The 12,076-nt window shown below is 44.6% G+C and overlaps 1 protein-coding gene across 1 annotated transcript in view; it reads right to left on the reverse strand.

Moving 5' to 3' along the window:
• SLC27A2 (solute carrier family 27 member 2) overlaps positions 1–11,868 on the reverse strand; it is a 54,207-nt gene extending 42,339 nt beyond the window's left edge. Inside the window, exon 1 of the mRNA XM_027554040.1 lies at positions 11,143–11,868. Coding sequence (XP_027409841.1) covers positions 11,143–11,620 — 478 coding nt within the window. The 5' untranslated portion in view covers positions 11,621–11,868. The remainder of the gene's footprint in view (positions 1–11,142) is intronic.
• Between the last annotated feature and the right edge of the window lie 208 nt (positions 11,869–12,076).

The raw sequence follows: 12,076 nt of genomic DNA on the forward strand, positions 1-12,076 counted from the left end.
CTGGGTGTAGGTAGGGACCAGGTCTCCGGCTTACATCAGGTACATGGGTGGGAGAAGGCAAGGACCAGAGGTAGGGAGGCCATTTGATAGATCAAGCTTTACATTAAGGTAGCCACAGAGCCTAGAGAGAAGTAGATGCATTTAAGAGATGGTTGGGAGGTAGAACAGACAAGATTTGGTAAGTCTTGATGAGAGAAAAATTATAAGTCAAAAGAGACTTTAGTTTTTTCTGTAATTTTTTGAAAGTAGATGTATGCAGGCATTAATGATATATCTGAAATTAGTAGTTTCTTAGATAATTTATAATTATTATATAAAATAATAATAGTAATAATGAAATAAACAGCCAACTCATTGGAAAAGACCCTGATGCTGGGAAAGATTGAAGGCAAAAGGAGAAGAGGGCAGCAGAGGATGAGATGGTTGGACAGCATCACCTGATTCAATGGACATGAACTTGGACAAACTCCAGGAGATAGTGAGGGTCAGGGAGGCCTGGTATGCTGAAGCATACCATGTAACAACTTAGTGACTGAACAACAGAATAATAAAGGTAAAAGGAAATGCAATTAAGCAGGTATCATGCTTGATCACAGTTCAAGTAATCTGGACAATTGGGGCTTCCGTTCCCTCATGTTTCCACTTGGCCCTCTGCATGCTTTTGGTTTATAATCCCTGACCTTTCACAGAGGTCATCTTATCTGAAGGGAAGGCCATTGCCCCAGCCCAGCACAGTTTCTTTACCTGACCTCTGGGCTGTTGGTGTAGAATTTACGTTTGGATATTGACTTGAGGTTCCAGTCGCTCCCAATCATATCAAGGCATACCTCACATGTCCTATACTGACCTTTACTTTACCTACCTGATAAATCCCTGATGCTGGAAAAGATTGGGGGCAGGAGGAGAAGGGGGCATCAGAGGATGAGATGGTTGGATGGCATCATGGATTCAATGGACATGAGTTTGAGCAAACTCAGGGAGATAGTGAAGGACAGGGAAGCCTGGTGTACTGCAGTCCATGGGGTGCCAAAGAATCAGACACAACATATGTCCTATGGTAGCAGACATTTTCCCTTTAAACTAAAGATGCAATATTTATATAAATACATCTATACACACATATATAAACTGAGATTGGAAGGGAAATTCGGGATGTGAATGCAACTCATTAACTGTATATTTAACATTTAATGTCTTTTCTTAAATCTGTTATAAATAGGACTGGCCCCCATGTTTTCTGCTTCACACATGAATTTCTTTGGTAATTATTACTATAAATCTGCTTACTGAAGATTAAGTGAAAAGTGAAAGTGTCAGTTGCTCAGCTGTGTCCATGTGCCCATGTCATTGTGTCTTTCTGTGCCCATGGACTGTAGCCCACCAGGCTCCTCTGTCTTTGGAATTTCCCAAGCAAGCACACTGGAGTGGGTAGCCATTCCCTTCTCCAGGGGATATTCCCAACCCAGGGATCAAACCTGAGTCTCCTGCATTGCAGGCAGATTCTTTACCATCTGAGTCACCAGGAAAACCCACTTAAGATAGACGTGGCAATCCACAAGGACACATAAGATCAAATGATTCTACTTGACACAGGCTGAGCTCCCTGGAATTCTGAGACTTTTGTGTAGGGGTCCTCTTGGGAATGATGCCTGCGGGGCTGCAACGGAGGTAGACTGGATGGAGGAAGAGATTGTGCTTCGATGCAGCCATGCAGTGGCCTCCCTCAATTGATCTTACCTGGACTCTGGGCCTGGGATGGCCCTTTAGGCTGTCCCAAATGAAACAAAGTGGGTTCTACCTCTGTGCCTGCCCACCAACCAGTCATGGGATGCAGATTGGGGCAGTAGTACTTGACCTTGGGCAAAGAGGCTTTCTTCAACTAACGGCAAGTCCTGGAATGGTTCTCGGCTGATAGCTGGCCGTTGCCAATGCCTCCAGCAGCAGAGGAAGGAGTACCTCAGTCCTGGAGTGGGGAATGGGGCAGCGCATCACAGCATCCACCACACCTTTCATTCTTACTGATTAAACATTTACAAATTTCTTTTGTGGAGGACAGTTTGTATAGTAGCTTTACATACATCACCTCACATAATTTTCACAACAACCCTGTGTTTTAGACAATGGTAACCTTGTTTCCACAAATGAGGACAGAAGCTCAGTGAGTCTCTATATGGATCATTACATACAAAACGAAAAGAATTATATTGGGCTTCTAGGATTACCACTTTCTTGTACTAGTTGTTCAAGTTCAAGTTTCGGTAAAGGACCTTGAGATTTTGGAAGACGCTGTCTACTTGACATGCTCAGTGCTCGTGAAAGCATTCGGATCTGCCTCTCAGTAGTAATATGGATCATCTCTTATTTGTCTTTCTGATGAAGAGAATAACCTCAAGTTTTATGAAAAGCATGGGTATGAGAAATAGTATTCACAGAAAGTTGCCTGCACCTGAAGGGTGTACAGTAGATCTGTCCTTTCTTCATTAGCCTGAGCTGAGATCATGGATGGGTGTAGAACCCCAGAGAGCCCCCTTGGTGGCTCAGATGATAAAGAATCTGCTTGTAATGTAGGAGACAAGAGTCGGACACGATTGAGTGACTAACACTTTCACTTTCACTTATAGAACCTCAGAGAAAGCAGTACACATTTGGATGATGGAAAACCAACTGATTATAACATCTGCATTCCTTAAGATCCATTTTATAGAAAAGAAAAAAATCAGGTTTTTTCTGAAGTTTCCTCTCCCACTTACAATCCTCTTTTTTTTTTTTTTTAAAAGAAGGTCAGAAGAGAAATTTCTGAGGACACAGGCCCATTCCTCGAAAGCAGGGAGAGAGGGTGGGTAGTGAGCTGAATCAGTCTTCATCACCAAAGTGGCAAAATGCTACTGGCTAAACCCACTGCTTTTAAATAGGAAAAACATTCAATCTAGTAGCTTGTTTTGCTATTAGATTGCCTCATGGAGAGAGTAACTAACCAAGTTAGTTACATAAAACACCCCAGAAATGTTTACCAATAAAGTAAGATTTGAAAAGAAGGCAGAGGAAAGAAATGGTTTTGATCAGAGTTTCAGGATGATGTGAACTGGTTGGCAGGTGAACAAATCAGGATTAAAGACTTTCCTTCAGTCAGAAAGGCAACTGAAACAAACTGGTTCTAACACAGATCATGGAGACAGTCTGAAAATAGTTTTAAAAATACAGTTTGTAACTGTGATTTCTCATTTCTATTACTGGCAGTTTGGAATTATAGTAATTAATAATCTACCATATAGTCTGTACATCAACACAATGTCATAGAACACCCTTCAGATAGAGGCATGCATAACCTCCCCTAGGGCTTCCTTGGTGACTCAGATGGTAAAGAATCTTTTTGTAATGCAGGAGACCTGGGTTCAGTCCCTGGGTCAGGAAGATCCCCTGGAGAAGGGCATGGCAACCCACTCTGGTATTCTTGCCTGGAAAATCCCAAAGACAGAGGAGCCTGACAGGCTACAGCCTATGGGGCTACAGCCCATGAGTTCTCAAAGAGACACAACTGAATGACTGACACTCACTTTTCGCATACCCTCACCTTCCCTCCACAATGCAAATCACCTTGAGGTCAGAAAGACGTTTAATCAAGGCTAAGTCCCTCAGGAGTAAAGAAATTTTTAGCAGGGAGATACACACTCATCTCATATTTATATAGTTACATAATTTCTTAACATTATTTTTCACTTCTCTCAGTTAAAGTTCTTGGTCAAAGTATCTTGCTTTCTAACTAGCCCTAGAATCAAAGGTAATTCCTTGTCAGAGATTACCAGATCATACCAGGCCCTACATAATCATTTGATATCCATAAGCAAACAAGCCACCTGTCTACCACCTGTGTACTTCCTGGTTTCTCAGAGGCTGTGGGAGGTCTTTTTCAAACACTGGCTGCTTATATTCATTATGCAGTATAATCTGAACTCTGTCCTTCTTCTGGATTCAATAACATTCACTGCGGATTTAGAATTTATTTTGTCTTTACCCCTTCACTCCTTTCTTATTGCTAAAGAAAATAAACTGATAAACATTCCCAAACATGCCAGCAATGTGCTGGTTTGTTTTTGAATGGAGATGTACAATCGTCCTCCCTTGCAAGCTTTAGTTATGAGCAGGTCAAGAAGAAAAATTTTACAGAACGTCTTTAAGCGAGCTCTCTCTTCAAACTGTGGGCTGCTTGTCTGGGACTCTAGCTCTTGAATACCCTCCTCATTTGTCGTCTGGGTTTCTGTGCCCTTCCATCCTGGGCACAGACTCTCCCCAGCAGCCCATTCTGTGCCCATCACCAGCTCCCTCTCTCGCAGTGAGTCCTGGAGAGAGAGTCTGTCTTGTAGCCCTCTGCCAGAAGAAAACTGGGAGGCAAAATAAGTCTGTGATATAAAAAAGAATGAAATGATGCCATTTGCAGCAACATAGATGGACCTAGAGAGTATTATACTGAGTGAAGTAAATCAGAGAAGGAGAAATATTGTATGACATCCCTCATATGTGGAATCTAAAAAGATGATACAAATGAACTTACTTATAGAGCAAAAAAAGACTCACAGACTTAGAAAATGAACTTATGGTTGCCGGGGTGGAGGGGAAGGATGGGGAGAAGGGATAGTTAGGGAGTTTGGGATGGGCACGTAACACTGCTATATTTAAAATGTATAACCAACAAGGACCTACTAGCACAGGGAACTCTGCTCAATGTTATGTGGCAGCCTGGATGGGAGGGGGGTTTAGGGGAGAATGGATACATGTACGTGTATGGCTGAATCCCTTTGCTGTTCACCTGAAACTATCACAACATTGCTTGTTGATGGCTATATCCCAATATAAAATAAAGTTTAAAAAAACTTGTGGCAGATTCATGTATGTATTAATGTATACATTTGTATACATGTATTAATGCCATACAATGTATGGCAAAACCAATACAATATTGTAAAGTAATTATCCTCCAATTAAAATAAATAAATTTATATTAAAAAATTTTTTTAAAAAGTCTGTGGTAGGGAGAGGCTGGGCCTGGGGCAGATTGGGTCTAAATGGATTTTCTCAAATCAGGATATATTTGACTGTTTTAACATCATTTTTTTTTTTCATGCCCTCATGACCATCCCAATAGTTCTTAAACTTCAAAGAAGAAAGCTTGTTACAACCAACCAAAAGAATGGAACTTTTTTTTTTAATGGAACTTATTAATGCCACCAACAAAGGTCTGTCTAGCCAAAGCTATGGTTTTCCCAGTAGTCATGTATGGATGTGAGAGCTGGACTATAAAGAAAACTGAATGCTGAAGAATTGATGCTTTTGAACTGTGGTGTTGGACAAGACTCTTGAGAGTCCCTTGGACTGCAAGGAGATCCAACCAGTCCATTCTGAAGGAGATCAGCCCTGGGATTTCTTTGGAAGAAATGATGCTGAAGCTGAAACTCCAGTACTTTGGCCACCTCAGGCGAAGAGTTGACTCATTGGAAAAGCCCCTGATGCTGGGCAAGACTGAAGGCGGGATGAGAAGGGGACGACAGAGGATGAGATGGTTGGATGGCATCACCGACTCAACGGACGTGAGTTTGAGTAAACTCTGGGAGTTGGTGATGGACAGGGAGGCCTGGCGCGCTGCAGTCCATCAGGTCACAAAGAGTTGGACACGACTGGGCGACTGAACTGAACTGATTAATGCCACAAATATTTACTGAGTGACGACTATGTGCTAGGTATTACTAAGGCATTATTCAAAGATATATGAGAGAACTGTAACCTGTTGAGACAAAGTACATTGAAGCAACACACCTAAGTTGCAACACACCTAAGTTACTTCTTGAGCAGCCCAGAAGAGGAATGGAGAGGCTATATCTATGCCCTGATTCTTGACTGAAGCTTGCACTAGAAAATTACCTCCTTGCATGAGTCTGAGGCCACCACTGTTGGCCATTCCTTGGGTTTTCTGAGTCCTATTTTCTCTATAGTAGAGTTTCCTCAGTAAACAGTTTAAAAATGACTAACACTTAAGCCCAGCCTACTGTAGTCCTTACATAGTAAAACTCTTTAACAAAGCATCTCATTGTGTTGGTGGTGGTTTAGTCATTAAGTCATGTCTGACTCTTGTGACCCTGTGGTCTGAAGCCTGCCAGGCTCCTCTGTCCATGGGATTCTCCAGGCAAGAATACTGGAGTGAGTTGGAGACCTGAGGAAAAATGCCTCTGGGCTCCTCCTGCCTAGAATTCCTGCTCCCCAATTGCACTTACCTACGCTCTGTTGTCACAGAGAAGGAAATGGCAACCCACTCCAGTATTCTTGCCTGGAGAATCCCCTGGGCAAAGGAGCCTGATGGGCTGCTGACCATGGGGTCACACAGAGTCAGTCATGACTGAAGCAACTTAGCAGCAGCAGCAGCTCTGTTGTCAATGCCCCCAAGAAACGTTCATCCTCTCTTCTTTTTCTTCTACAGCATCCTGAAGCCCTCCCAGTATACTTATCACATTCTCCTCATCATTCCAATCACATGTGACTTAGTTCTTCAACTGGACTGTAAGATCCTTAAACTAATTTAGCTTTTTCTCTCTGCCTCCCACCAGGACAACTAGCTTGTACCTTGTGGGAAATGTTTCTTGATATGATATCAAATTGTTATACCATCTGCTTTTCTGCATCTAACCTCAAAAGTTTATCTGACAAGAGTTCTCTTTGGTCCTGACATTAGTTTTAGAATGTTCTCCTCTTTTAGAACTTTCAATGATGCAATACTTTTGAAAGCTATTGGAAACATTTTATCTTATCACATTGTTTAAAGGAGGTCAAATTTTATTTTTTACAACCCTGAAAGACCAGGTCAAAGATAATTGGGAACATTTTATCACTTCTCTGGATCTCAATCTTGAAACACAAAGTATCTTTAATTGTTGCCTGCGTGCTAAGTAGCTTCAGTCATCTCCGACTCTCTGTGCGCCTATAGACTGCAGCCTGCCAGGCTGTTCTGTCCATGGGATTCTTCAGACAAGAATACTGGAGTGGGTTGCTGTGATCCAAGGGATCTTTCCAACTCAGGAATCAAACCTAGGTCTCTTATGTCTACCTGCATGGGCAGGTGGGCTCTTTACCACGAGCGCCACCTGGGAAGCCCATCTTTGTTACTAAAGCCTTATACAAGAGTAGTATCAACACTGGGGGTGCTGTGCATGATTGGTTGAGCCATGCAAGGTAGACCTGGCCAGTGAGCTAATGAAGGAGTTATCCTTCCAGGAGAAGAGCTAGGTTAGCAACAATCTTGCTGCTAAATCACTTCAGTCGTGTCCGACTCTGTGCGACCCCATAGACAGCAGCCCATCAGGCTCCCCTGTCCCTGGGATTCTCCAGGCAAGAGCATTGGAGTGGGGTGCCATTTCCTTCTCCGATGTATGAAAGTGAAAAGTGAAAGTGAAGTTGCTCAGTCATGTCTGACTCCTAGTGACCCCATGGATTGCAGCCTACCAGGCTCCTCTGTCCATGGGATTTTCCAGGCAAGAGTACTGGAGTAGGGTGCCATAATGTTAGCATAAATGGAAACAAAGCAAATTCACTATTTGGGGGACTCTTTTTTAAAAAAATATTCTATGTTATATGAAATTAAGTATGGCTTCCCGTCTTACCTGTTTTGGGAAACTGCTTGAAAAACTACTGGCCCAATAAATTGGTTTCTATCAACTACAACACTGATGGAGGTTCCAATAGCTGAAGGTAATTTTACCATGTGATTACTTACATTAGAGTCGTCTATGGAGAAGGATCCTGAAATGCACCACACAGAGAAAATCCTGTTTTCTGGGAGATGAGTGTTTCTGATTGATGCAGGGAGGTGTTGTGAGTCTTTGGTTTTCTCTAAGTATAGTAAGTTCTGATGAAAAAAATTGGGCACTGAAATGCCTGACAGGATTGAGCCCTGTTAAGCTTTGTGAAGAGTCCCCCAAATTCATGACAAGGGGATCAATATTCATCATAAACACCACTGTGCCAGTCCTTTGTATATGCTCCAGAATTTGACGCAGTTGAAACTCAAGAAACCCATGAGCTCTGAGGTTGAAATTTGAAGTAAAGAATCAAACTCTGTTGAATTGTCACCTCTCCAACATTTGTAAAACTTCTCATCTTTTTGTCCCCTGTTTAGATGGCATAATAGAATATAAAAAGCATCCTAGAAGTGAGACAAAAATAATTGGGTTCTGTCTCCAGCTCTCTCTGACCCTGGGCAATTGATATCACTCCTCTGGGCCTTCGTTCATTCAACTATTAAACAAACAACTATTAAACAAAGTGGGAATTACCAGACTCAAAGCCTATTCCTTAGATGATCTGCTTCCAAATCATCTAGGAGTGGGATGGGGCTTGCTGTAAAAATATACTTTCCTGCCTCCTCCACGGTCCTGCTGAATCAGTGTTTTTGGGGGGATGAGGCTCAGGAAATTGTTTTTTAAAATGAGCTCCCCAGGTGATCCTTCCACTCATTAAAGTGACTCTTCTAAACGTTTTACTGAAGTATAACACACTTGTTAGGAGAAGGCAATGGCACCCCACTCCAGTACTCTTGTCTGGAGAATCCCATGGATGGAGGAGCCTGGTAGGCTGAGGTCCATGGGGTCGCTAAGAGTCTGACACAACTGAGTGACTTCACTTTCATTTTTCACTTTCATGCATTGGAGAAGGAAATGGCACCCCACTCCAGTGTTCTTGCCTGGAGAATCCCAGGGACGGGGGATCCTGGTGGGCTGCCGTCTATGGGGTCGCACAGAGTTGGACACGACTGAAGTGACTTAGCAGCAGCAGCAGCAACACACTTGTTAAGAGTTATATAAACAACACACTTGTTATATAACACACTTGTTAATCTTAGGATATCTCTAAGATTCTTTCCAACTTTAAAGAATTTGAAGAATCAGTCCATTCAACACATTTGCACATGGGCACGTTTACTAACCAGCATGCAACTTTGGACTCTGTTACCCCCATGGCAGTAACTGTTTTGGATCAGAGTGCAATTCTGCATGTGGTGTAACAGTTTCTCAGTGATTTGGAAAAACAGAATGGTTTTCAAATGTATGGCTTCTCTCAAAGGTCAGTTTACTGTCAGAGTGCTGTAGGTCCACTGGAAAGTCATTCAAATTTGACCTGAATGTTGGAATTTCATTATACTATCTACGTATGCTGACCAAAGCATAATACTCAGTGACAGAAGACTGTTGCCTGGGCAAAAAGGGAGATATCTGGTTGTATTCCTGATTTGATTACAGAACCAAACTCCAGTATAGTCATTTAAATCGAAGCTTCTTTGTCAACAAAACTCCCAGGCCTTGACTTCCTCACGAGGGGACCTGGAATAATATGCAGGAAAAGAAGTACTTAAATACCTCCTGAAGTACACAGATCACTGTGTTAATAACTTTCCTCTGAATCAAGTGGTAAATGGGTTTAAGAGAGTCTTGCAGTTACTAAATAGTGAAGTTGTCTCTTTTCCCAGGCAACTAGAAATTGTTGGGAATTTTCTTCAAAAAGCTATCCCTTTCAAATAATGTGTGTGTGTGTGTGTGTGTGTGCGCGTGCACGCGTGTGCTCAGGCACTCAGTTGTGTTCAACTCTTTGTGACCCCATAGACTGTAGCCCACCAGGCTCCTCTGTCCATGGGGTTCTCCAGACAAGAATACTGGAGTGGGTAGCCATGCTCTTCTCCAGGGTATCTTCCCGACCCAGGAGTTGAACCTGAGTCTCTTGCCTCTCCTGCATTGGCAAGTGGATTCTTTACCACTATGCCACATGGGAAGCCCTCAAATAATGCCTTTAAAATTACCCCTTTGCTTTTCAGCTTTTATGCAAAGCCTTCATTTCTTTTTGGATTATTTATGTCTGATGAAACAGGTGTGTAGTTTCCTGGCTTCCCAAAATGAATAGACATGTTGACTTACTGTAACTAGGCAAACTCCTTAGTGTACTTCAGAGTCCTCAACTATGAAATGAAGGCGGAGAAAAGATGGATGCTTAGTCTGTTCCAGCTCTAACACTTTTCATTTGTGAAGAGAAAGGTAGCATGGTGTAGGGAGAGTCATGAGCTCTGAAACTAGACAGACCTAGGTTGGAATTTTAAGCCTCAGTTTCTTCAGCTGTGTGACAGGGGGTAATGATATATTAATTCTCAGGGTAATAAAAGCATCCAGCATAGAGCTTGGCACAGAAAGAAAGACATTCCAGAAAGGTGAGACTTCCTGGCTCCCTACTTCCCCACATCTTTTAGCCCACACCTGTTTAGCCCTCCTCTTACTGAGAGAGTGAAAAGCAATCCTTGGTCCTTATTCAAATGTAGGGACAAGCTTCCTGGGATAGGAAAACCAGCTAGTCCTTTGGGTAACAGGTTCTCGGATTCTTCCTGACCTGGTCACCACAGGAGCATGAAGTTACCATTTCAGGTCTTGTTGAAAAGCTGCAGGAGGCAACTACAGAACCAAAGGTCACTGTTGCTATAAACGTAATGAGGGCTCACTAGGGCTTGCAGCAGGTGATCAAAGTCTTCTTGGGGATCAGGTGGATTCTCTCTTTCTGCAGTGAGAATCCAGGGAGGCTAACAGAATTTGAGAGCTGGAAGCAGTCTTGAAGACCATCACAGAGGAGGAAACCAAGATATGGAGGGGGAAAGTGACTTTCCCAGGATTATACAGTCAATCAAGGAGCAGAGGGAACAGTCTCTCTGGATCCTCTGGACTTCACACTCTAGACCCTCTGGATTTTAATGCAGATATTGTCAGCACCAGCTAGGACCTTGAATTCTGGAGGCAGACAGATCTAGTTAACCCCCTCCTCCCAATTCTGTGATCTGGGACATAAAGCTTCACCTCTCTGGTCTGACTGGTCTCATCTACAAAGTCAACCCTATCTGTTGTATTACCAGCAACACTACATGTACGGTGATTCACATAATATCTGGCTTGATCAGCTTCTACAACAGAAGGTTCTAATAACCATTAATTAGCGTTTGGAGGAAGGGTTGCCATCCCCTCTCTCTACATCTCTAGTTCTGATCTGAACCCTCATCCCCCGCAACCCCTATGCCAGGCTGTCAAGAAGAGAAGGAGCCCAGTGCCAGGGTGAGGTGGTCCCCAGGCTCACCTGGTGAGACCAGTAGAACCTTCGCTCCAGAGCACTGAAAGCAGTGCAACAGGGACTTCCCGCGGATGTTGTAGTTGAGGCACGCCATGGCACAGCCCAGCTTGATCAGTCCCAGCCACAGCCATATGTAAGCTGGTTCATTGCCCATGAAAATTGCCACGCAGTCTCCCTGCCGCAGGCCGAGGTGGTCGCGCAGCGCCCGAGCCACTTGGTTGCTGCGTCGGTCCACCTGCGCGTAGGTGAACGTCTCGTCGCGGAAGAGCAGGAAAGGCTTGTGTGGAGTCTGCTGCACTTTCTCCAGAAAGGCGTAGAGGATGGTGCGCACCGGACGGCGCTTCCCATTGCTGCGCGCCCGCTGGGCCACGCCGGCTACCAGCAGGAAGTAGCGCAAGTCCTGGAAGAAGTAAGGGCAGCAGAGGTTCACCAGCAGCGGGAGCATCAGCAACCCCGCCAGAACCGCGTAGACGACTGGCAACATGACGGCGGCGGAGCCCCCTACCCCCTCCAGGGCGGTGGGCGCACTTCGGGCGTGCAGGACGGCGGCGGAATGGGCTTCTCTAGGGCTGCGGGCGGTGCGGGGATGCACAGCGAGGAGGGGGCGACGGTGGAGCTTTTGGGCCGCCCGCGCACCGCTGCGGGATCTCTGGCAGAAGGAGCTGGGGTGCTGGCCGTTGGGTGTGACAGGCCGGCTGAGCCTGCCCCCTCGTGAGGGTGCAGTAACCTGCGCGTATGCCCCGCCCCGGCGGTCCTCCGCTGGCTGGGAGGGCGGCTCCGCGGCTCGCTGAGGCCTCGGCCACCTCCCCGCCCGAGCGCGGCGGCCTGGGGGCAAAGCTGGGCTCCCCGACGGTGTGACCTTATAAAAATGGTGACCGTAAGACGCCTTAGAAGACGCTGAGAAGATTAGAGGGGATAATACAGGCGGAGCGCTAGTGTA

This window comes from Bos indicus x Bos taurus, chromosome 10 (assembly GCF_003369695.1).
Source record: "Bos indicus x Bos taurus breed Angus x Brahman F1 hybrid chromosome 10, Bos_hybrid_MaternalHap_v2.0, whole genome shotgun sequence".
NCBI classification, from domain to species: Eukaryota; Metazoa; Chordata; class Mammalia; order Artiodactyla; family Bovidae; genus Bos; species Bos indicus x Bos taurus.